Genomic DNA, 27,155 nt, shown 5'->3' on the forward strand with positions numbered 1-27,155 from the left:
GCTTGCTCCACACTCCTCTACCCATTCCTGATCAGGAGCCGATGCAGGTGGGGCATCTGCAACTAACCGCACAGGAGAAATGACATTGGTTGGTTAGGGGCTTGTGCCTGTACTGTGGGAAACCAGGTCATCAGGCTGTCCAGTGCCCGTTAAAAGCCCCGACACCAGTAGTATGGGGGATTCTGGTGGGCACAATCCCTTGCTCTGACACCCACACATATCATACCTCACTGCCAGCCTCTCTACAATGTGGAGATGTCGTCCATTCGTGCTCTGCCATGATCGACTCCAGAGCCGAGGGCAACTTTTTAGACAGCACCACCAATGAGTCCTGGGGCATTCTTGCTATCCCTCATTCCTCTCCTATCACTGTCCGCTCCCTGAATGGTCTTACCATCACCTCCATCACCCATTCTACTCCTTCTGTAAGTTTAATTATTTCTGGAAATCCCCGTGAGGATATTAATTTATACTTAATTGACTCCCCGAGTGCTCCTGTAGTATTGGGGCACCCATGTGTGGTGTTTTGTATAGATTTGTAAATGAATATCAGCCGGACAACTCTGCTTAGCTCCACACTACTTCACTTTATTTTTGTTCTCTCCACTCTCCCTTCCACACACCTCCCCTGACGCCTAGTGGTCACAAACAGTAATAATAGGACTGAACATTAAAAAACACAACATTTTCCCCCTTTTTTAGATCAGCACTAGGGAAGGTGTTCAACGACCACTCTACCAACTGAATTCACCAAATTATCAGTTGTGAGGTTAGACTTAACCAATATGCATATAATAATAATTATTCTTATTTCAGCAACGATACAAACCTAAGCATAACTCCACTGTGCATGTAATAAGAAAACAAAAAACCAATGTAGAATTACTATTCAACATGTAACCCCTAAGGCTTGCAACTTTATAACACTGATATAGCCTTGCTATAGTGAGGAATGTGCATGCGTAAATTGTTCATGTTACAAAGTCTTTGTGCCAGACTGGTGGCCGTCTGGTTCGAGGATGTTTCTGGTTTTCAAGTGCAACAACTGATTTTGAGGCGCCCGTAGATTCATTATCAGAGTTGCTTTGCACAGGATATGATGACAGGTGAACAGCGTTGCAGACTTTTCCATCATCCAGAATATATGTGTCCTGGCTTTTTTTTCCCAACACCATACGTGGTGAACTGAATTTCCCCCTGCTTTTTTTTACATGAGTGGGTATCCTCACACGCACTTTGTCACCTGGTTGTAAGGCAGATGGTTGTGCAGCCCGTTTTTTGTCAGTATATATTTTGACTCGAGCTTGTCGCGCCTGAACATGAGCTCGCACCATAGCGTCGGTACAAGCAGGAGGCCTAGTGGGCAGAATGTCCAAGTTCGTTCTAAGTTTGCGTCCCAGCAAGAGTTCACTAGGAGCAACGCCTGTGGTGGCATGAGTTGTAGTACGATAGTGCAACAAGAAGTCCCTCACTGCCTTTTTCCACGGCTTTCCTTCCAAGCTTGCTGTTTGAACCCAATCCTTCAGGACACGGTTCATACGCTCCATACCCAGTATATGGGTGCCTTTCTCCACAACATAGATGCTAGTGCTTGATACAGCATTACCATAATGCACATGCACCGATAGACATCCAAGTACAGGCAGTGCTGCTTTTGAGTATGTCACCATTTTCAGTTGTGGGCGTCGTAACGGTGAAGAGCTGAAATGTTGTTTATAAAGGTGATGTGGAAAAATAGAGACAGCCGAGCCAGTGTCGACGGTGAGCAATTTGACAATTGACAATTTGGAGCATTAGCCAAATGGGAAGTAGACCCACAGTGGAAACAAGCTCGATTAACCTGTGCACTAGTTTGTAATTGTTTTTTACTCACATGTTTCCCCCGGAATTTTAGATGCTGTGGTGTCCTGCCATGCTGAGCAGATTTTATTTCGTGCACAGGGGCCGCATCTAATGTTTGTGCGTGCCCCACGGCGGTCTCTGTTTGACCCGCCAATAACAAGTAGACAGCACGCTTCCACTCCTCTGGCCACCGATCTCCCGTAGCATTGATTGCAACCAGATAGTTTTCAAACATCTTCTTCCACGTATGAATCGGAACTGGGGGCTGGCTCAGGCATGTTAAAAACATAGGAGGTGTAGGTAAACTAAGTGCTGCCATCCTCGTCGCCAAATATGTGGTGTTTTGTATAGATTTGTAAATGAATATCAGCCGGACAACTCTGCTTAGCTCCACACTACTTCCCTTTATTGTTGTTCTATCCACTCTCCCTTCCACACACCTCTCCTGACGCCTAGTGGTCACAAACAGTAATAATAGGACTGAACATTAAACAACACAACACCATGGCTAACCAAACACAATCCTCTGTTGATTGGTCAACTAGTTCTGTGTTATCTTGGAGTCTGTCTTGTCATGCTTTGTGTCTTGGTCCTTCCCTGTGTTCTGGTTCTGTTTCTCATGTGTTGCAGGTCGAAGCTGTAGATATCTGAAGATATCTGTAGATATCCGAAGTCGCGTCGGAATACCACGTTTTGCGTCAGGTCTTCAGCAAGTCCCGGGCTACTTCCTTACCTCCCCACCAACCATATGACTGTGCCATTGAGCTCCCCCCAGCTTCTTCTCCGCCCAGGGGTCGGTTGTATTCCCTTTCACATCCTGAAAGAGATTCCATGGACAGGTACATTCAAGAGTCATTAAAAGCCGATTTTATCCGTCTTTCTTTCTCCCTGGCTGGGGCTAATTAGGTATGATTGTTATATGCGTCATAACGGCCTTAAGAAAAGGGTCCATTCCAAGATGTCTTATCTTTTCTTTATTATTGATCTAAATACAGTAGTCACAAATAATTTCTTACAATTATATAGTGCTTTTCTAGACACTCAAAGTGCTTTACACATTTTTGAAGAGGAATCTCACTGGTGTGCAGCATCTACCTGGATGATGCGATGGCAGCCATATTGCGCCAGACCGCACACCACACCCGCTGATTGGTGGAGAGGAAACAGGGTGATGAAATCAACTCTGATATAGTGATGGTTAGGAAGTCAAAATGGACAAAAGCCAGTGGGCAAATTTGGCCAGGATGCCGGGGTTAAACTCTTTACTACTCTTTTTCTAAGAACTTTTTGGAATTTTTACTGACCATAGAGAGTCAGGACCTCAGTTTACCATTTCATCCAAAAGACACTCACTGAGCAGTATAGAGTTACAGTCAACATACTAAGGTTTTAGGATGCACACAAAACGCAGGTTGAGCACCCCCTGCTGGCCTCACTAACACCACTTCCAGCAGCAACCTACTGTAGTTTTTCCATGTGGTCTTCCATCCGGCTACTGACCAGGCACAGCCCTGCTTAGCTTCAATTGGTGACCATGTTAGAGTTGCAGAGAGCTAGCTGCCAGCTGTCTATATGTTTATATGTATATTTGACCAACATATTATTTTTTTTACTATTATCAGATTTTTGCAATAAATAAACTAGGTTTATGGCCATTTTATTTAGTTGAAAGAGTGATTTTTTTTACTTGTTTGTTCGTCTGTTCTTTCCTATTTTGTTCTGTGCACATCCCAAATGAAAATGATAAAAATCCATTGTATACTCAAATGTTTTTCTTAAAAAATGACAGTCTAAACTAAAGTGTGCAATCAAAAGCCCTAGGTGGGCAGCCGTGGCCTAATAATTAGAGAGTTGGACATAGTATCCAAGAGTTGCAGCAGGGATTGCTGGTGGGGAGAGTGAATAAATATCCACCTCAATACCACAGCTGAGGTGATCCCCTTGTGCAAGACATAAACCACATTTAGGATATGACCTAAAATTATGGCTGTAAATTAGTCAACACCATGCTGGTAATTTTATTTCAAATGTCAACACAGAATTATCAGAATGACACATTTCATGATAGAATGGTTACAGAATTATCCTAAACATGTGAGAATCTTTCTGGAAAAATAAACAAATATGTATACACAGTTATACATTGTTAGTATAGTATATTAGTTATTAATTATTAGTTAAACAGTACATATATATTATAATATATATATATATATATATATATATATATATATATATATATATATATATATATATATATATATATATATATATATATAATAAATGTTCACAAGATCAAAAATTAATACTTACCCTTTAACATTTGCGAAGCTATCAAATGTTGAACAAAAAGCAAACTAATTTAAAACACACACATAAAAATTTTGCTTCAGTTTGTAGAATGATCAGGACACATATTCCAGACCTCTCCAACTGTATCTTGTGCAATATATATTCATAACAATATAATTTATAATAAATAGCCTCTTTGAATATAAATAGCCTCTTTGAATAGGAGAAAAATTCCAGACAAAAACTTTAGAAATTCCCTGTTATACGAATACATTGTTAATCAATGTTAGTATAAAATATTTAATTAATAACTAGTAAGACATTTTTACCATATTTTCAAAAGAAAAAAAGTTAAAAAGTATTCAGGAAACACACACACATACAAACATAAAATGTTGCTCATTCAGTCTTCACTTTGACCAAAGTGACTGTGCATCCATAGACAAGAGCGAGAAGGAAGAGGATGAGAAAGGCACAAGCCATATTCCAGACCTCTCCAACTGTATCTTGAGGAATAAATTCAGGTTTATTTTCATTCATAAATATAGCCTCTTCGGAAATTACTGTGGAAGAAAAGTTCACATTTAAATATTACTTATTATTCCCTTAGAAAAAGAGGTTTTAGCATATGAAATCTTGATTACCTGAATTTTTCGAGATGTTAAACCACTGAGTGCCAGTAATATGAGTGACCCTGCATGTGTACACCTCACCAGGAGCCCACTCTGAAGGCTTGAGAGGCAGGTGACTTTGGATGATAAATTTTCCATCAGGGTCTTTTGCAAGTTTGGTCTTGTTCTGCTCAGACATTTCAGTCATTCCCATAAACCAAGTAATATTGATGGAAGATGGACTGAAACCAGACACCAGACACATTAGCCCATCAGCACCCTGTAGCAGCTCTGCAGATGGAGCAGAATGGTGCAAGGATGCTGCAAAAAAAAAAAAAAAAAAAAAAACGAATGATATACATCATGTTTTCTATATAAAGTTGAAGTCAGAATTATTAGCCCCCCTTTAAATTTATTTTTTCTTTTTTGAATATTTCCCAAATTATGTTTAATAGAGCAAGGAAATGTTCACAATATGTCTGATAATATTTTTTCTTCTGGAGAAAGTCTTATTTGTTTTATTTCGGCTAAAATAAAAGCAGTTTAAATAAAAAAGAATAAAAAAAACTATTTTAAGGTCCAAATTATTAGCCCCTTTAAGCTATATATTTTTCGATAGTCTACAGAACAAACCATTGTTATACAATAACTTGCCTAATTACTCTAACCTGCCTAGTTAGGCTAGGCTACTGACAAATAGAAAATATCTAGTACCCACCATACAAGTTCTCCAAAGAGGCAATGATTGGTCTTTGGGAAGACTCGTGAGAAACTTCACAATAATAGATGTCATCCTTTTGCTCATCTCCAGGTAAAATTAGAGCACTATGCATTGAAAAACCTCCTGAAGAGTGTGCAACCACTGGGCTGTTAGTGAACTGAGACTTGCTAATCAGCTTCTTATTTAGCTTCCACTCCACTAAGATATCAGAAGGGAAGAAATCACTGATAAAGCAAACAAGGCTGGTATTTTTGACTCCAGAGAGATCACTGTCTGAGGGTCTGAGAATTCTCACGGTGGGCTGTTTTGGCTCTATGAACATAAAGTGACAATTAGTAAATGCCAGACTCTTCACTGGCAGCACTGAGGATGGTGTGAATGCTCACCTCTGGTTTTTAAGATGTTCTGCTGTTGTGCGTCTACGGAGCACAAATGCTTAACCTCACAAGTGAAGAGGGCATGTGAATTCCATGCATTAACTGAAACTTTTAATTTATTTACTTTGCTTTGAGTCCCGTTGGAATGCTGTACTGGAGTTTGATCATTACCATAACTAGTATTTCCATTCACTTTCCATTGAATGATGAAATACTTAACATTCTGACCAATAACTATACAGGTCAAATTTAAGTCAGAGCTTGCAAAATTGAGAGGAGGACCCAGCAAGTAGACATCTGCCTGCTGACTGGATGGCGCAATGACTGTTGGAAAGTAAAAGCATTTGTTGTGATGTTACGTTTAATCACATATACAGGAAGAAGGGTTTTGCATATGATATGTTTTTTTCTTGTCACATTTGACCTGTTTACCTGAACAAATACTGGTGCTTTGTTCAACGGTTTCTCTACTGGGCCCATCTGTAGTTCGGCAGGTGTAATTGAATCCTTTATTCCACTCGTCCTGGGGTACTAATATCTCACTGTAAACTTTCACATGGCCATCTTGCATCAGTGTGACGGTTGAAGAATTGCTAGGTTTTACACTAAATTGTGAAAGCCACTGTATCTCTGGATAAAACCCTGTGGCAGAGCACAGCAGCTTTTGGTACTCTGAACCAGACTGAACCACTCTAGAACCAGTAACAAGCTCTAAGGAAGCATTATCTGTTGAACGAGAAAGTTTCAGATGTTAAGTGAAGAAAACATGCATCATCATTAAAATTCAGCACAGTTCATGAATTCATGTTGCCAGTAGTTAGTATTGCTGAAATGTTCATTCCCTACCAAAAATGCCTCCAGTAGGTTTTGACGTCCACTGTTTGAAGGGTCTTTGAACTTTACAGGTAAAGACATTTTGTTTCTTCTGATGTGAACTGGGTATTGTAAAAGGTCTAATCAATGACAAACTGTTTATAGAGGGGGCCAAATCCACACAATCGAGTTCTGAGATGTCGACATTATTGGCCTGGAAAGTGATGCAGACCTCACCAGGTGGAAGATCACGCACAACACACTCCAGCACAGCATTACTTAAATCCATGAAAGACCTCCTGATCATCACTACAGGACCCTTCTTTATATCATCTGTGGAGAAAATTACATTTTAATCTCATGTGTGTTTTTCAGAACCCAAATAGCTTTTATTCAGTTTAGCAAATGTTAAAGAAGAAACCCCTTACCAGCCTGAAATCTAGCACTCTCATCTGGGAAACACGGATGTCGAGCAGTACAAACAATGGTTTTCTTCAACAAATCTTTAGTCACAGTCAAGCTGCTCACAAAGTTATTGGACAGGTCTTTGCCTTGTGTGGTGTGTTGTTTATGTTGGCCATCTACCAACCATGACACTATAGTATTGTCTGGAGCTTTAACAATACATGAAAATGTGACTTTGCCCACTTTTATAAAGTCTCTAAGAGGGTTTTTCGTTATTTGGATTGCAGGTTTGATCAAAGAATTTGCTGCACAAACAATGAAGAAAATATTTCAATTAAAAATATATCTACATATAACTGAAATTACATGCACATTACTAATTATATTGTCAAGCATAATGTCAGCCATCAGGTTTATTAGTTTGTTCATCCATGAAACAGGCATGAGTGGTCAGGACAATGCAGAGAATCTCAATGGTCCATCACTTTAACTAAACTCCTTGATTTACTAGACGGTGATGTCTGTGAGAGATTAGCAAAGTTCTGGGACTGCAGATGTACTGCATTCTAACCAACAATCTGTACATTTACTACTAATATTTAGAAAATGTAAGTTTCTTCATGCAACAATCATTGTCACAGCTGCTCAATACATGATATTTTAGGGAGAAATCTTTGATAAATCTAGTTTTACAATCAAGTTAAGGTGATTCTACATCATTGTTATTCCCTCATCATTTCCCTCTTATTTTATAATTTACATCTAGATTAAGGTGTAGGGATTAGGTTTAGTTTACATTATCATACAACAATGATGTTTTAGTATAAAGAAATATTTTAACCCTGAAACATGACTAAAATCAGGATATGCCTGTTCTACTAGCATAGCACAGACACATTATATTATTAAATTATATTAAATAAGATTGTATTAATTTATGAAAAAATCAACTGTTGAAAAAATCAAGAATAGTTCTCTAATTTTAATCTAGATAATAATAGATAGATTGACAGGAAAGAGATGATTTGGCCATTTGACATGTTTACCTGAACAAATACTGGTGCTTTTTTCAACGGTTTCTCTACTGGGCCCATCTGTAGTTCGGCAGGTGTAATTGAATCCTTTATTCCACTCGTCCTGGGGTACTAATATCTCACTGTACACTTTCACATGGCCATCTTGCATCAGTGTGACGGTAGAAGAGTTGCTAGGTTTTACACTAAATTGTGAAAGCCACTTTATCTCTGGATAAAACCCTGTGGCAGAGCACAGCAGCTTCTGGTACTCTGAACTAGACTGAACCACTCTAGGACCAGTAACAAGCTCTAAGGAAGCATTATCTGTTGGACAAGAAAGTTTCAGATGTTAAGTGAAGAAAACATGCATCATCATTAAAATTCAGCACAGTTCATGAATTCATGTTGCCAGTAGTTAGTATTGCTGAAATGTTCATTCCCTACCAAAAATGCCTCCAGTAGGTTTTGACGTCCACTGTTTGAAGGGTCTTTGAACTTTACAGGTAAAGACATTTTGTTTCTTCTGATGTGAACTGGGTATTGTAAAAGGTCTAATCAATGACAAACTGTTTATAGAGGGGGCCAAATCCACACAATCGAGTTCTGAGATGTCGACATTATTGGCCTGGAAAGTGATGCAGACCTCACCAGGTGGAAGATCACGCACAACACACTCCAGCACAGCATTACTTAAATCCATGAAAGACCTCCTGATCATCACTACAGGATCCTTCTTTATATCATCTGAGGAGAAAATTACATTTTAATCACATGTGTGTTTTTTGAGAACCCAAATAGCTTTTATTCAGTTTAGCAAATGTTAAAGAAGAAACCCCTTACCAGCCTGAATTCTAGCACTCTCATCTGGGAAACACGGATGTCGAGCAGTACAAACAATGGTTTTCTTCAACAAATCTTTAGTCACAGTCAAGCTGCTCACAAAATTATTGAACAGGTCTTTGCCTTGTGTGGTGTGTTGTTTATGTTGGCCATCTACCAACCATGACACTATAGTATTGTCTGGAGCTTTAACAATACATGAAAATGTGACTTTGCCCACTTTTATAAAGTCTCTGAGAGGGTTTTTCTTTATTTGGATTGAAGGTTTGATCAAAGAATTTGCTGCACAAACAATGAAGAAAATATTTCAATTAAAAATATATCTACATATAACTGAAATTACATGCACATTACTAATTATATTGTCAAGCATAATGTCAGCCATCAGGTTTATTAGTTTGTTCATCCACGAAACACAGGCATGAGTGGTCAGGACAATGCAGAGAATCTCAATGGTCCATCGCTTTAACTAAACTCCTTGATTTACTAGACGGTGATGTCTGTGAGAGATTAGCAAAGTTCTGGGACTGCAGATGTACTGCATTCTAACCAACAATCTGTACATCTACTACTAATATTTGGAAGATGTAAGTTTCTTCATGCAACAATCATTGTCACAGCTGCTCAATACATGATATTTTAGGGAGAAATCTTTAATAAATCTAGTTTTACAATCAAGTTAAGGTGATACTACATCATTGTTATTCTCTCATCATTTCCCTCTTATTTTATAATTTACATCTAGATTAAGGCGTAGGGATTAGGTTTAGTTTACATTATAATACAACAATGATGTTTTAGTATAAAGAAATATTTTAACCCTGAAACATGACTAAAAGCAGGATATGCCTGCTCTACTAGCATAGCACAGACATATTATATTATTAAATGATATTAAATAAGATTGTATTAATTTATGAAAAAATCAACTGTTGAAAAAATCAAGAATAGTTCTCTAATTTTAATCTAGATAATAATAGATAGATTGACAGGAAAGAGATGATTTGGCCATTTGACATGTTTACCTGAACAAATACTGGTGCTTTTTTCAACGGTTTCTCTACTGGGCCCATCTGTAGTTCGGCAGGTGTAATTGAATCCTTTATTCCACTCGTCCTGGGGTACTAATAACTCACTGTACACTTTCACATGGCCATCTTGCATCAGTGTGACGGTTGAAGAATTGCTAGGTTTTACACTAAATTGTGAAAGCCACTGTATCTCTGGATAAAACCCTGTGGCAGAGCACAGCAGCTTTTGGTACTCTGAACCAGACTGAACCACTCTAGAACCAGTAACAAGCTCTAAGGAAGCATTATCTGTTGAACGAGAAAGTATTAGATGTCAAGTGAAGAAAACATGCATCATCATTAAAATTCAGCACAGTTCATGAATTCATGTTGCCAGTAGTTAGTATTGCTGAAATGTTCATTCCCTACCAAAAATGCCTCCAGTAGGTTTTGACGTCCACTGTTTGAAGGGTCTTTGAACTTTACAGGTAAAGACATTTTGTTTCTTCTGATGTGAACTGGGTATTGTAAAAGGTCTAATCAAGGACGAACTGTTTATAGAGGGGGCCAAATCCACACAATCGAGTTCTGAGATGTCGACATTATTGGCCTGGAAAGTGATGCAGACCTCACCAGGTGGAAGATCACGCACAACACACTCCAGCACAGCATTACTTAAATCCATGAAAGACCTCCTGATCACCACTACAGGATCCTTCTTTATATCATCTGAGGAGAAAATTACATTTTAATCTCATGTGGGTTTTTCAGAACCCAAATAGCTTTTATTCAGTTTAGCAAATGTTAAAGAAGAAACCCCTTACCAGCCTGAAATCTAGCACTCTCATCTGGGAAACACGGATGTCGAGCAGTACAAACAATGGTTTTCTTCAACAAATCTTTTGTCACAGTCAAGTTGCTCACAAAGTTATTGGACAGGTCTTTGCCTTGTGTGGTGTGTTGTTTATGTTGGCCATCTACCAACCATGACACTATAGTATTGTCTGGAGCTTTAACAATACATGAAAATGTGACTTTGCCCACTTTTATAATGTCTCTGAGATGGTCTTTTAATATTTGGATTGAAGGTTTGATCAAAAAATTTGCTGTAAAGATCAAATAATATACACATTAGCTTTACATTTAGGTAAATTTAGGTCAGGCATATCTATTAGCCAGACTTTAGGTTCATTGATTTGCTTCTTACATTCAACTCACCTGTGCACCTGTCATATTCTTGCTGATATACTTCAGATTTGTGGGTGGCTTTACAAGTGTATTTCTTGTAATCATTTGAAGAACCAATATGCAGTTGACTTATGTAAGTAAAGGTTTTCTCCCCTTTTCTGTTCTGCAGCATTCTGTTTGTAGTTGTAGTGACATGCTGACCATTACTAAGCCATTGTACATCAAGCTCCTCTGGGTAGTAATCATTCAACTGGCACTCCAACATGATCCCATCCTTTATACTCAGCAGAGCCATACTGGGCTTAGAGACACGTATTACTAAGTAGAGATGAAATATCAGTTTATTTTAACAGTACATATAAAAAGTACAAAGTGTTTTTGAACATTTTTTATAATATTGGATTCTTTTTTTAATGTGAAATCAAGTTAAACAGGGGAAATAAAACAATATAATGGCCTGGCTCAAAAATATTTTTGTTCGGACAAAAAAAATTCAGATGTAAAAAAATTATATCCCGTTTTCACGTTGGTTTCCGCCAGGTGCTCCGGTTTCCCCCACAGTCCACAGACATGCGCTATAGGTAAATTGAATAAACTAAATTAGCCGTAGCGTATGTGTGTGTGTGAACGAGTGTGTATGAATGCTTCCCAGTAATGGGTTGCAACTGAAAGGGCATCCGCTCTGTAAAACATATGCTGGATAAGTTGGCGGTTCATTCTGCTGTGGCAACCCCTGATGAATAAAGATACTAAATCAAAGGAAAATGAATAAATGTTCAGTGTTTTTTTTTTTTTTTATGTAAATTTAATATTTTGGGGTGTATCATTTTAAAGAGAAACATGATGCAGGGCGAGAAACACTCTTAAATAAAAAAGGTTCTTAAATAGAAATTTTGCAGTGATAACAGACAGTATAATAACTATTTTGAGTTTCCTAAAAATCCTTTTAGCAATCAGTTCAGATGAGAACATTTTAACAATCTAAAGAACTTATTTCCACTGTAAAGAACCTTTGTGGAATAAAAAAAAAATCTATGTATTATTGCCAGCAGAAAACCTTTATTTTTAAGAGTGCATTCCAGTCAGAATAAAAAAATGTTGGTGTTTATTTTATGGTGAGCTATTAAAGCCAGTTATGACTGATAAAAGCTGATACGTGTGCTTGATGTGTGAAAATGAACTTTATCAGATATATTGTGCATAACACAGAAGACATTAAAATGTAAAAATAGGATGAGTACCTGTTGAGTTAAAAAAAAATGTGAGAAGTAATAGGTGCTTAAATACTTCAATTGCTCAAGCTTAAATACTGCTTGAACACTTTAAATTACTCATTTTAAACCCCCCAATGTATTGACCTTTAAGACACCTTTCCTATTTTCCCCTTTCTTTCTCTTGGTTGAACATTTGACAACCAATGACCATTACTGTGTGTGTGTGTGTGTGTGTGTGTGTGTGTGTGTGTGTGTGTGTGTGTGTGTGTGTATATATAATGGCCAACATTGCAACATTGCACAAACCAATAGGGAAATATGACATTTTATACCAAATAAAGGAAAAATTGCTGTACAAAAATTCTGTTAACGTTTCAGTGGGAGTGTTTTTTATTTATTTATTTTTTTATGAATACTGAAATAGAACAAAGATGAGTAGAAGAGGAAACCTGAAGCATGCTTCAGAGAGCAAAGCGAATAACAGATAGAAGCATTAAGTAACAGTCAAGCAGAAATAGCCCCCAAAAGCAGAACTGAAAAGCACCTGCATCTCTGAGACAATGCTGAGCCCATCTGCACAGGAAAAACAACTTATAATTTACATAATAACTATCCTGTTGTGCAATGTATGATTTAATATAATTTACATTGTTAAATATTTGTTCATTATAAATATTCAGAGCTAGAAGATGCTGTGTTCAATAACACAACAAACAAAGCTTTGCAGATATGGTTAAAATTTTTGACTGAGTTTAAGAAAATGTGTGTTTTATTACATTGAGAAATTTAGATTTTTAAAATAATGTTTTAATCTTTATGTTGTTTTATGAAACAAATATTTATAGCATTTTTTTTTCTCAAATTTAAAACAATTCCTTGAAATGGCAACACATATATTGTTGGGAACTTAAGATGACAAAGATAAAACAAGATCCATCAAATAGTTTTTTGCTTTTATTGAAAATCTAACAACAAATACCACAATCACATATTTACAAAAAAGTTAAAAGAATAGTCTTGAAGCAGTTCATCTGAGAGACATTGCATGTCCTTAATATATTTAATTTTTCATTTCACCTGAAAGCATAATTTTACAACAATTAGATAAGAAAATATATATATTTTTCCAATATATTGTCAAAATAGGGTTTATTTATTCATTTATTGCACAATCCAACTCAAAGTGTTGTGGATCTAACAACAAATGCTTCTATAAAATCTAGTCTCAATTTAGAAGTAGCCAAAAAGCATACCTTAACAAAAGTAGCACCTATGCTGTAAAACAAGGTGATGAGGAACAGGAAAATGAAGGTTACAGCAGTGTTTGCAATGCCACTGTCATCTGCATTGATGGGTTCAAACAGAGGATGCTCTATCCACACAATCCAGGCTGTGGAAATAGACAAGAACACAACGGCATGACCTAAAAGGACAACGCTGACATTCTTCAAAAGAAGCAGGGGCTTAAGAGTCCAGCATGTTTTTATAATATCTGTGATAGTTTTAATCAATTGAACTGTTTTTATCTCTTTTACATTCAGACAGATGCACGATAGGCAAAAGATTTTCATCATTATGAGACTAATTAAAAATACTTTGAAGGATAAAAAAATGTAATTTGAATTGAATCATTATTGTCTGCCCTGTTTTAATCTTAACACGCTCACTAAATAATTAGATTGAAGAAAGATGACCCTGACAATCTCAAATATATGGTTTGAATGTGTCTTGGTTTGCTGTAGATGAACCAGTGTAAACCATGAGCTGTATGTTTTTAGGTAATTGTAATATCAGACAAAACAAATACAAACACATACAAATACGGGTGCACAAATACACACAAACACACAGATACACATTTACAGACATTTTATGAGTATACATGTATACAATCTAGATTTAATGTTTTTTTAGCTTTTTATATATATATTTTACTATATTCATTTTAAATGTATGGCTAAACATAAAAGTATGTTGATTTGGCTTATTAGTATTATTTTTATCCTTTAAACATTTCTATAGATATACATTCATTTGTAATGTATGTTGAATGATGTTATGATATGATATCTTTGTTACATGTTATGCTCAGAAAGAGTGACAGGAATAAGAAAATAAAAGTATAAGATAACATAAATTAACTGCACAGGAAATATGCTTTGTTTCTATTTTTATTAATCTTTTCCTAATGCGATGTGCATGAAAACAACTTCATAAAGCAAGAAGCCACAAACATCAAAGAACAGCACACTTACAAAAATGGACATGCAACTCAAAAACAAAATGAACATTTAACAAGCATGACTGGAAGACGCCACATACACAACGACCTATGCCTTGCAGGGTGCTGGGGTGGTCATACTTAGATTAATTATACTTGACTTATCCATGTTATCAGTAATAGATCTTGTCAGCACAAGCAATTTTTCGTCAATGCTTTCGTGGTATACGACACACGTGTACACTTTACCACCCGTCCACTCTGAATTTTCCACTGTGATCTGACTATACATGGAGAAGGAATCATCATTCTCAACTGGCTCACTAGTGCTGTTTTTGTACCCATACGCAGGTTCATCGTTAACAAGCCAAGTCACAAACACCTCCTTGGGCAAGAAATTCTTTACATAACATGTCAGGGTCATCGCTTCATTTGCTTTGTTCTCTGGTGGTGCTAACACGTAAACTGACGGTCTCTTTTTACCTTGAAACACAAGATTACAGATATGATCAGAACAATGGAAAAGTCATTATCTGCTTATTATACACTGTCAAACTTAAAACTAATGTCATTTTTGTAATAAGATACACATAAATTAGGAAACAATTGGAAAACAAGGTCTGTGATGTTTTATATAAAGAAAGAAAGCACATACCATTTTCTCTGACAAAAGTTTTTTCCTCTGGCAATGTTTTTCCTGTGTTTTCAGCTATGCATTTGAACACAGTGCCATTGCTCCATTCTTGATAGTTTATAGGAGCATCAAGTTCCTCTCGGTTTGTCAAAGGTTCTTCTTTCTCTGCGATGACTAAATCATTTGCTTTTATCTCTATTTTGGTGAAATGGAATTGTGGATTTCCTGAGGCTTTGCACTTTAAAATTCCCTTTCTATTTTTCAGCATGTCTTCAGGGGTGGGAGGGATGATGTCAATATGAACATTGTCGTCAATGCAGTCTTGCATAGTATCTATGCAGAAAAGAAGCATTAGAACATATTTAGAGAGAGGTCAACTTAAGACTTTTCAAAACAATTTGAATGCCTAAGAGACAACATACCTTTGTATTGGATCTCCCTGCTATCATTCCGCTTATTGTGCTCAAACACGCATTTAACTTTGCTCTCTGCCTGCTTCCATGTTTCTGCGTTGATTTTCAAAATGCTTGTGGCACTGTATTCGGTTACTGAGCCGTTCTTCTCATCTTTGAAAAAATTGTCTACCGCATTCGTTACCTCCTGATCATTCTGATACCACTTAAACTCGTATTGTTTAGGCGAAAACCGCCGGGCTAAACACATGAAGGTTGCTGATCCACCTTCTAATTCCATTTTTGTAGGTGCTGTTAAGAACACAGTTGCACGCAGATCTGGCGGTGGGGCTGGCAACATACAGAAGAAAGCAGAAGGGACATGAAAAGCAAGAAAAAATAGTGCAACATACTTTATTAAGCAAGCAGAGTAGATGCTCTTGTAGTTGAGTTTAAACACATTTTTTGGGATTGTTGTTATTGCGTTTGATGAAAGAAATTTTAGTTTTGTAGCCTTTTATGTTTATGTTTTTATTTATTTTTTTGGATGGGGGGTAACCATTTTAGACTTGATATAGAGTAAATGTTTACCAACGTCTAAATTCGTTTGACATTCACAAAGATATACTGTAACAGCTGGCTTACTTGTTAAATAATTAAATTGCCATTTCTTTTCAAACATAAGTCTCCATAAAAAAATAAATAAATAAATAAATAAATAAAATTAAATAAAAAAAAAAAATCAGATATCACCCAACAGTAACATACAACAGACAACTATCTCTTGAGAAATGCAACTTACCTGGTGGAGCTAGAGAAGCTGTTTTTGGGGCTCCAACAGAATTGGAGGCTTCACATGTGTAAGGTTTTTTAGCATCCCAGTCGCTTTTTCTCACTCGTATATGGCTGATTTTAGTATAATCTCCTTCCTTCCCAAATGCTGGGTACTGCACAAAATCGCTCAAATCTTTACCAGCAGGATCCTTCCATTTGAAATTAAGCGAGTCTGCAGGTGAGAAACCTTTAGCCAAGCAGCCGAGGGTGATTGACCCATCAGAACCAGAACTGCACTGAGACAAACCGAAGACTGACTGGGGCGCAGATGGTTGAGCTGTGGAGACATTATATCTTTCTCAGACAGTATCCACAATAAAGTACAAATGCAACAACTAATGCAACACTACACAACAAATGAATAATATAATATAATATAATATAATATAATATAATATAATATAATATAATATAATATAATATAATATAATATAATATAATGTGATAAAATGCTTCTGATTTAGATCACTTTACACAGGAAGAAAGTCTGTGGAAGAAGCTGACAGACTAAAGGCCTGATCATCCATCTCTATTAGCTTTGCAGTAATGACCATCTTTGTATATTATTTTGCACTGTGCTTTTTGACAAAGATGTACATACAGTACATGGAAATGAAATGCTTGCTTGTGGAAAGGCATAACGCACTCTTAAAAATCAAGGATCCTTTTTTGGCATTGATTAATCCACAAAGAACCCTTAACATGCACAGAACATTTAGCTTGATTTAACAAAAGTGATTATCAAAACACTTTTTTCTCACATAAACTTTTCTAACTTTGAATAATTGTTAAAACAAAAATAGTTATTTTGTGTCATTGGCAGAAAAACCTCTAATAACATTTTAAAATAATAGTCCAGTGTATTTATAAACACATAACAAATAATAATTTTATTACAGTATTTAAAAATATTTTTTAGCATTAGTTAATAAATAAAGTTGATAATTGTTTGTTTTTGATAACTCATTAATGCAAAGTCATAATTAGAGCAAATGTTAGATTTTTATAATGAGTTAGTAAATGTTTAACTATGATTATTAAATGCTGTACACTGAAAAAAAAGATTTCTGCAAAACTGTTGCGAACAATTTATATAGGTTGAATTTAAATAAACAAATGAAATTTAGTAGTTTAACTTAATTTGTTTGTTTAAATTCAGCCCAAATAAATAGTTTACAAACACTTACCTTAAAAAAATTGTAAATCCAAGGAATCATCTTTAAATATTTTTTTTTCAGAGTATTGATAGATCATCTTAGTAACTCACATTAAATAATAGACTATGAATTTAAAGTGTTATCAAAGACAGACAGACAGACAGACAAACAGGCCGACTGACCGACCGACAGATAAGTATTAAAATACTGTCGACTTTTAATGTTGAAATACAATATAAAGAAAGTGTGTAAAATAACAAAATAACAGAAAATTTACTGGCAGTTTATATGACAGGTTTTTTTTACCATAATATCCAACACTAACTCAGAGAATATAGAGAATATATTACTTTAAACTATTAAAATTTTTTATAAAAGTCTTTTAAGATTTTTTTTTTAACCTTTCAAATTTTTGTTAAAAGTTGTTGGAATAAAGATCAATGTTCCATAAAGCAATCAAGAAAGCATAAATAAATGGGGCATAAATAAGCAAAAATAAATTACAAAATGTTGAAAACTGCTATGTTACGGACATTTTACTGTGTAATACAAATACATTTAAACAAGTTATGGCAAATAAATTTTAAATTACAAAATGTAACTTAATTATGTATTTTTGCGCATTAAAACAAAACAGATTTATTAAACAGATATATTTATTAAAATAATATTTTAGTCACCAAACAGATTTAGAAATGAAAAGAAATTCAATACTAAATTCAATTCAAGAACAAATAAATTCAAGCAAAATATTGCAAAAACAAAATTGCAACCTACAAAATTTCAACTTAATTTTTACTTTTTTTTTTTTTTGCTTCACTTGATATTTCTTCTTTTTAAATTTTTATTTAATATTTTTCTATAACATACTGTATAAATTTGTGTCTACTAGTTTTTGGATCGTTTTCTTAGGTTATTTTGTCAGATAAGCTTCACATTTGGCTTCAGTACTGGCTAATGTACTGTATATGCACACATATAATATTGTAGAGCTTCCTATTAAAAATATGAATTTAAAAGAGAGACTTGTGAGGGATGTACTTATATATACTGAGCACTGTACAGTATGTACAAGTACAAAAAATATATTATTATTTAATATATAATGATATATTATTATTATTATTATTACTATCCTAATTTATTTAAGCAAACAAACAAACAAACAAACATATTTCTATATTAAAACATATAGAAGGACTGTAGCATCTTATAGATTTTAAAGTGCACTTTTCAAACATATGGACAACTCTTTTTCAGATCCACGATCAATGATCAAGTTTTTAACTGTTAGTCAGATATCAATGTATAATAAATAAATTAATAATAATTCAAAATAAACCACTTAAAACGTAGCAGACACATTTTGATTAGTCTTGAATTTATACTCTGTAAGCTTTTAACATCTAATTATTGAGGAGGTAAAAGGCAATACATGGTTGACGAATGAACAATGAAATTGGTCGTTTGAGACGGATGTTTTTAGAAGTCAAATATTATAATATTGTAATATTATTGCCTTTTAATTTACAAGTATTTACAACAAGATTTAAAACAAGTTGGTTTGCAGCTGATAAAACTATCTATATGTACATGTTGTGTACAATGAGCAAATGATGAAGTTTAAATGTAATTTTAAATGACATTTTGTCTAGTTTTATGACAGAACTGTCGCTGCAATTACAATTAATTACAACTATTGAAATTAATAATTTTTAAAAGTCTTACTGTTTGTTACGGAGACTTTGGTGCCGCTTCCCCAGTAGTCAAACGCCCAGTTACACAATAATCTTTTAACGTTACAGAGCAATATAAAAATCACCTGTTGACTGATGCCCTACTTGAATTCACTGATTCAAGTAAAGTTCTTGACTGATTTACTGAATTTAAATGTTTTGCTACTTTAAACAAAATGTTGACAAATTTACCTTTACTTAAATCTGATTATTTGGTATTTAGTATATTTCTTACCTGACGAGACGGTGACCATAGTTCCTTTCCCCCAGTAGTCAAAAGCATTGTCACACTGAGAGATTTACCCCAGGATATTATACAAAAATATACAGTGCGCTCAACAAGCCACTTTCATTTATCATCTTCCTAACCCACAAATTCAATATGTATCCCTTTAATTTATTGTCTAAAATTTAGTTGTGCAAACCAATGTTTGTAAATTTATCTTTAGCCTAGTATTAAATTTCAAACTAAGCAAACTAATAATATATTTTAAACATCAAAATGTGCCAACATTCATAAGAGGAAACTGCTTACCTGATGTCACTGTGACCATCGTGCCTTTTCCCCAGTAGTCAAAGGCAGCATTGTCACAGTGAAACCTTTTTTATAATTCAGTGCACAATAACACAAACCATTTTGCCTTAATATTGGCAAACACGCAGCAACAACTCAATTTATTTATTTTTAAAAGTCCTTTTTTTTCTGCTGTCAACTATCTGGCTTAAAAAAATGACTACAAACAGTAGTCAATATATATATATATTTTTTTTTTGTTTGTATACAAGCAAAAAAATCTAACATCTTACCTGATGTGACAGTGACCATTGTTCCCTTTCCCCAGTAGTCAAAGGCACCGTCACAGTGGTTAGGTTTAAGATAAGAGCCATACCATAACCACAGTAATAGCTATAGCCTACCTCGGCTTTTTACTTTTTACTATTTTTAAGTGTGCACTGTTTAATCGGGAAGTTTTAAGCTATTGTTTATGTTTACTGAGCATACATTTATGCTGTCTATAAAAATATATATTTTCTTTTATAATGTACAAACCTGATCTTCAGAAATAAATAAAAATGGAATAACAGAAAACATCAACAACGTCTTACCTGAGGAAACTGTCACTTTGGTTCCTTTCCCCCAGTAGTCAAAGTAGTAGTCACAGTGACTTGTGCCTTGGAGTTGCTGACCAAAAACCCACACAACTCAAGAAACCCTTTTCCTGTGTGCCAATTATTTCAACTTTTGGTCACAACCCTCATGTAAATGGAAGCAGTGATGAACTCTCATCTTTATCTTAACTGTGCATAAGTGTACATTAGAAATATAATTGATATTACAAAGCGAAACTAGTTTAAGTCAATTATCTTAAACTTATTTTACAAAATATTTACTTAAATTAACCAATCAAGGTTGATATGCAATATCAAAAAAAAAAAAAAAAAAAAAAAAAAAACGAATTTGCCAGGACTCTTATCATTTAATAATACTAATATTTTATGGATTTTCAGTGTATAAACTAATAATATATAAAAGTATTAATCTTTTTCAGCAATCTTTTGTTTTGTATCATTTAGTTGTTTTGCATATTGTAAAAGTTTTAGAGCACATGCTGCACACTGCAACAGTTCCCTTATATAGCATGAATGTGTTTGTGAATGAAATCTAAACACTATTAGTTATGTTGCCATCCAGGGCTTATGTTTGTTATGTTGTTATACTAATGAATAAGATACCAGCTAATCATGACTGTTTCCTATACTTGTGTTCTAAAACTCCTCGTTCATATTAGCAATTTTACTGCCTCCCAGAAAAATCCACACTCCATCCACACTAGTGTAAAATTTATGATACACAACCATTCACGCTCAATGGGTAAGTGTGTATTTTGCCTGCATCTGTACTTGCTGTTTACCATTTGCGCATTGGTCATATGAGAGAAATTTGACGAAACAGGAAAGGATATAAGTGATTGAGCAATTGTGGAAAACTTCCATTTTAAAGTCTCTGTTTCAGTCATGTTGAGTTTTAGTCCAATTAAAATGGGGTCTTGTCCAAGTAAATGTCCAGTAGACATTGTAATGTCCAGGATAGAAGGCACCCCTGACCAAAGAAATATGGGTTGATAGCCAAAAACATATTTTAAATGGCTTAGGGTTGTAGCTGGTTTGATTAGTGAATTCTGGGAATTTTCTGCCCACATGGGGTATCGACTACAATCTGAGGGGTGTTGCTGACATTATGATTGTAGAAAGTAAGCCACTTCCTACTTACATCATTCTTTCTGCCCATTTGATTGTAGATGTTAACTGGAAGTCAAATTCACGTCAATGCCCCTCTGTTTGTCAATTTTGTCATATTGTCTGTTTAGACCATAAAGCGGAAATACCCAGTTACACAGTACTTTGGCAGTTTCAAAGTTTGGGCATACATTTGTGCAGAGGAATAAGGCATCACGACATGGAAAATTGATTGATTAACATAAGATGGGTTGTTTTCATTTGAACAGTAAAAAACAGTTATAGAAATTAGAGCAAACTGTTAACACTGTAGTTGTGGAGTTTGGTAAGGCTTTAGCAGTCCGGCAGGTATTGTACTTAATGTTGGGATTTAGAGGTTTGACACTGCAGCCTTTTACTAACTTAGTAATGTCAGTAGCTAGAGTTGACCACCAGAAGTAATTTGAGAGGTGTATAATAGCAGTGGTCCTGAGATGTCCTGAACTGGGGGTTGAGTGTACATGCTTTATCACTGCCTGGCTGAAAAAAGGCAGCACAAATGTTAATTCTGGGGGGCATTAAGCAGGCAGTAAAGCGTTGAGATAGGCTTGAGTAATCTTCGTGATTATGCCCCGTTGCACTCGAGCGAGCAACAAGTTGGTAGTGATGATTGTTTCTGTAGTTGATTGTTTAATTAGTGGCATTATCACAATCCTGGTCAGCCCACCTGGAAAGAGTGTCAGTCATTGTGTTCTTGGTGCTTGGTCAGTAAGTCACTGTACAGTGGAAGCGAGTAAAGAACAGTATCACAACCTAAATCTAACCGAATATTAACGTCTTATGACATTGTGTGCCCTCTGGGCAATAACTAAATGCACTACAATGTTACGTTTATAAACACACATCCACAAATTACATGTAAATGCATCAACTTTTAACAGCGTAATACTCACTACTCATGAGTACTTTTAAAAGGGCTACTTTTTACTCCTACATTAAGTAATATTTACAACAGATACTTTTACTCTACTCACACTACATTTTTAGGCTAGTAAAGGTATACTTTTACTTAAGTTAGCTTTTTCAGTACTCTTTCCACCACTGGAGGAATGTTACATCATTCTGACAGCTTCAGCAGGAAACACCTGCATACTGGTTAAAAGAATGTATCCGATCTGTTCTAAGATGTTTCATAAACAGTCAGGGCCGGAGCAAGCTCAACTGCCACTCTAGGCAAACCACGATCATGCCCTGACTGTTTATGCAATGTCTTAGAACAGATCAGATAGATTCTTTTGATTCTTGGGTGTTATATGTGTGTGTGCAAATATAAACAAGCATTCTTTTATTTCCTTTTTATTTCCCAACAATTTTTCTTTTATTGTTACAAAAAATTTGTACTAAAAATTTGTGCCTATACAACAGCCTGAAAATACTAATTCTGTTTAATAATTCATAATATAACCAACCACTCCTGGAAGTGAAATAACCATATTTCAGCATTGCTTGATTAGCACATACACGCACACACAAACATTTTGATTGCTTCTTCAATTTTAATGTTGTTCAAGTTCGTACTCAATCGCAATTGTTACTAGTCCATTGAGCCTGTCTTGTGACATAGTACTTTCTGAGTGTCCAGCTCTTTCCATTTATGGAATAATTCTACATGTTCACTTGACTTTTTGTGTGAGTTCAGTATGCTAGAGAGATTTTTCCAGTCTTTGATGTTGTCTTTACCCAGACCAGACATTCTCTCGCTCTCACTAAAAAGTTCACAAAAAACAAAGAGTCCTTGCTAATTAAATAAATAAGCCATAGTCTGTCCAATTTCTCCCCGTTAGTTATTGTACTAGAGAAATGAGCTTCTGAAAATGTCCTGTTTTCTCAGAAAAAATTCATTTGTTGTGGCTCTTTCTGTATTAAACTGTCCTCAAGTCCAGGATTTATTACTGCTGGCCGTTTGACGGGATCTTGGGATATTTCCTCACCTTCTGACAGTGATATAACTTATTCAGTCTGTCCCTAAGAGTAACTGTCGGCCTCAGGTACTTTGCGAACATCCACACTCTTTCGGTCATTACATTAGCATGGTCATTGATGCTGCTTCTGCTGTCTACGCTGTCTGCAGTTTCAGAGGAGATTAATTTTATTTTCATGACCAGATAGTTTTATTCGTTTTGACATTTTTGCATCTTCATTCAAGTATTTTACATATATGCCACTCTAAATGGTTGGGGGTGGGGGTAGAGGCGACAGGACAGGGGATTGTAAGTGGAAAATGGTACAATTTATTAAAGGAAAATGTATTTAGATTTAGCTAATTTAAGATTTAAAGCTAATGTTTTGGCACTTGTCGGTGAATGTCAAAAAAGAAAAGAAAACTCTCTCGCTCTCTCTCTAGACGGCCGCCTAGTTAGCCTCATATGTACACTCCGGCCCTGTAAACGGTCACAGTTAGCCATTGTAGTTTCAGTTTGATTATATCTCTAATGTCTCAAAAAGCATTAAAACTTATGGGATTTTATACCAAAGCTATAAAAAAATGTTTTTACTTCAAACCAGCAGACTCCATGTCATATGATGTGCTGTTCAGTTTTTATGTATTTCTCATGTGAATTTAATTACCATCTTTCATGACATATATAGCCATACTGGAAGCACCAGCAGATTTACTTCATTATTGAATAAAACATAACTAGCAATACCATAGGCTAATGTTTCATTTATTTAGTATAGTTTAGTTCAAAACTTTTACATTTTTGGTTATAGGTAGAATACAAGTATTTTTTATTATTTCAGAATAAATGTTTTGAATAATATTAAATTACACGTTTCAGCTTCAACTAAGTCACAACTATAGTTTGAGGGAAGTTTATCAATTTTAATGTAGCAAAATACAGTTTTTTTTTAAGTTGGTCCAAAGCAAAATTATTCTTTGATCTAAGGGTTCATTCAAAAATATAAATCTAAAATATTTTTACAATCTTAACAAATTAAACTATTAAACAGTTTTAGATTAGGGCTCACGGTTTATTTGAGGGTGATTTATAAATTTATCTGTAATAAATTAAAGTAATTCTTTTTAATTGGTTCAATGCAAGTTTATAGTTTGATTTAAAAAAATCTATTTTTTACTGATGTAAAAAAACCTAGTGTCTCTATATTAAACAATATTTTTAATTTGTGTGAATGTATTTTTTCTTGACCACAATAAATATTTATTGTGTTTAGACACAAATTCGGGTGAAATTTGGACAAACCAAATCGTTGCAGTTTTAACTATTTTTAAATAATTTTTTTTCATAAAATCGAATGATTGGTTCGCTCATTTAGATGGATCATCAAAAGTTTTGTTGGCATTGACAGTTCCTTTACATCGCACAAAAGGTTCTTTATATTGAGAATTTAATTATTTACGCTAATAATAAATCAACACTTTTAAAAAACATTTCAGAGGTTCATTGGGAAACTTAAAAGGTTCCTCTGTTTAATAATTTTAGTACTATTTTGAAATTTAGCAATTTTAGGTCTTATTATTTAGAATTATGTTTATGTACTGGTGTAGATCACTGTGGTCGTAGTTATCACAGTGACTTAAAGCTAGTCAAAAACTGTTCCAGCTGTAGCATAAGAGAAAGTGTTCTAACCACTGGAGAAATAATTATAAAAGTGATAACAAAACAATAATAAAAATAAACACAACACATAAAGAAACATACACATTTAATTCTGTAGCATTATTATTATCAGCAAAAATAAATAAAAATAAAAAATAGAAATATGCTACTAACAATGCTTCCAGCCAACTTTTGCTATAAATATGTAATTAATTTAAATGAATATTGCTAAAAGCTTTGAGAGAATTGTACAAAATTAAAATTGTTAATTTTACTTATGTTTTAATTAGCCTATGTTTAGATAAATAACTTTTCAAAACTGCATATTTAAAGAGAAACAATATTTCCGTATACGTAATGTGACCTATATGTACTGTAGAACATTTTGTTTCCACCAAAATTTTAAAAAAATTTAAACAGCAGGTCTTTTCATTAAATTTGTTAATTGTGGCAAATTGAGTTAAATAAATAAAAATAATAAAATCTGCACATAAAATGTTTTTTTTTACTTCAAACTCATTCATTCACTCATTTTTCTTCAGCTTAATCCCTTATTGATCAGGGGTCGCCACAGTGGAATCACTGCCACTTCAGAACTAAGTGCAATACTGTTTCATATCAGATTATGCAAATCAGATGAGTTCATTTAACAAAGTTCTATAAAATGTATCACAACCTTTTTTTTGGTCCGTACACTTACAGTATAAATGTGCAGGAGGAATGTTACATCACTACAAACACCTGCATACTGGTTAGAAGAACCTATTCGCTGTTTAAGATGTTCAAAGGTGTTATGTAAACAGCGAGTTAGCCATTAAAGTTTTAGTTCAATTATATCTCTGATGCCATAAAAAGAAAATAAAATATATACACCAGCTCTCAGTTTTTTACCTGTCTTGTTGTTTTTAACTAAACATTGTATGGAAGTGAAAATGTTATTTTGGTAGCAATGATGCCAATAATGCTTACAATTGTAACCCGGGGAAGTGACACTGACAACAGAGGTGCGGATCCCTGCAGGTTTATTAGCGAGGTCAGGCCAGCAATAATCAACACAGGGGCAAACAGATGTTTACAGGCAATCCAGAATCGTAGTCAATAGGCAGGCAGATAGTCAGAGGCAGGCAGCAAACAGGATTACACAGATAAACAAGGCAAGAATCAAAAACACAGTAAAGCAAGACAAAGGAAACACGTTGTAATGTCACTAGAACAAATAACAAGACTCAGCAATAACTGTGAGTTATGTATATATAGTGCAGTGATCAGTCCAAAAGCAGCTTCAGCTGTGAGTGTCTACTCAATGGTGACTTGGAGCAGGTGAGTGTGTGTGTGTGTTACATGACTGGATCCGTAGTCCATAAACCGGCAGATTTGTTGTTCATGTGAACATGTGTGTTTACCAGCGATCTCTGGTAGATCGTGACAATAATATAAACCGCATACTATAATTGTCATGATTTGCTGTAAATTGAGATGTGTGGCAGATAATTGTACATCTCTATAAAACACTCTATAAAATCATATTCAAATCTGCCCTTTTTATATATTAGAATATAACTAATTTTAGTACACCCAAAAATAAATTTTCGTCATTTACTCATATTCCTCTTGTTAATAAAACTGACGTTTTTTGTTTCTCTTTCCTATTTACTTATTTTACTTGAGACAATGTGTTACTGCTATGGAGATCAGATACTGTTCAGCAGAAGAAAGAGACTTAAGGGGTGAGAAAATGTTGAATACATTTAATTAATTTATGTCTATTCTTATAAACTGCTAATAGGGCTAATGTATAGCATAGACTACAAGGCCATGTAATCACATATTGAAAAAAAAATAGTTTTTTCTTTTTAAATAAACAATTAACATGTTATTTTTGTAATTTTTACTGAACAAATTTATAATAATACCAATAGTCTGTTTAAGACTGTCTGAGTTTTCTGGTGATGTTTTTGTAGTGGACTAAAATACTGTGCCCCCGCTATACACGGAGAGACAGTCCATAACAAAAA

At 34.7% G+C, this 27,155-nt stretch overlaps 2 protein-coding genes across 51 annotated transcripts in view; both read right to left on the minus strand.

Moving 5' to 3' along the window:
* Window positions 1-2,228: 2,228 nt before the first annotated feature.
* Window positions 2,229-12,126, minus strand: LOC141375059 (uncharacterized). Its single transcript, XM_073944654.1, has 15 exons — window positions 11,146-12,126; window positions 10,752-11,033; window positions 10,357-10,656; window positions 9,943-10,236; window positions 8,918-9,199; window positions 8,522-8,821; window positions 8,108-8,401; window positions 7,085-7,366; window positions 6,690-6,989; window positions 6,276-6,569; window positions 5,853-6,167; window positions 5,464-5,778; window positions 4,779-5,066; window positions 4,518-4,697; window positions 2,229-2,659 (listed from the first exon to the last, which is right to left on the minus strand). The coding sequence occupies exons 1-14, from the start codon at window positions 11,408-11,410 to the stop codon at window positions 4,534-4,536; spliced, it is 3,975 nt and encodes a 1,324-aa protein (XP_073800755.1). The 5' UTR covers window positions 11,411-12,126; the 3' UTR covers window positions 2,229-2,659; window positions 4,518-4,533.
* A 1,144-nt stretch (window positions 12,127-13,270) lies between these two features.
* The window catches only part of ighd (immunoglobulin heavy constant delta), a 184,658-nt gene continuing 170,773 nt past the window's right edge, over window positions 13,271-27,155 (minus strand). For 14 of the 50 annotated variants that reach the window (XM_073944664.1, XM_073944692.1, XM_073944685.1 and 11 more), the window contains exons 3-7: window positions 19,539-19,593; window positions 16,379-16,687; window positions 15,607-15,927; window positions 15,206-15,517; window positions 14,483-15,033 (exon numbers count right to left, since the gene is read on the minus strand). In XM_073944664.1, coding sequence (XP_073800765.1) covers window positions 14,660-15,033; window positions 15,206-15,517; window positions 15,607-15,927; window positions 16,379-16,687; window positions 19,539-19,593 — 1,371 coding nt within the window. In that variant the 3' untranslated portion in view covers window positions 14,483-14,659. Of the gene's footprint in view, window positions 13,407-13,582; window positions 13,720-14,482; window positions 15,034-15,205; window positions 15,518-15,606; window positions 15,928-16,378; window positions 16,688-19,295; window positions 19,358-19,538; window positions 19,594-19,838; window positions 19,904-20,110; window positions 20,166-20,410; window positions 20,470-27,155 lie in introns of those variants that run through there. The other 36 variants (XM_073944700.1, XM_073944698.1, XM_073944681.1 and 33 more) reach the window with 8 other exon arrangements.

The sequence above is a fragment of the Danio rerio genome, chromosome 3 (assembly GCF_049306965.1).
Source record: "Danio rerio strain Tuebingen ecotype United States chromosome 3, GRCz12tu, whole genome shotgun sequence".
In the NCBI taxonomy this organism is placed as follows: Eukaryota; Metazoa; Chordata; class Actinopteri; order Cypriniformes; family Danionidae; genus Danio; species Danio rerio.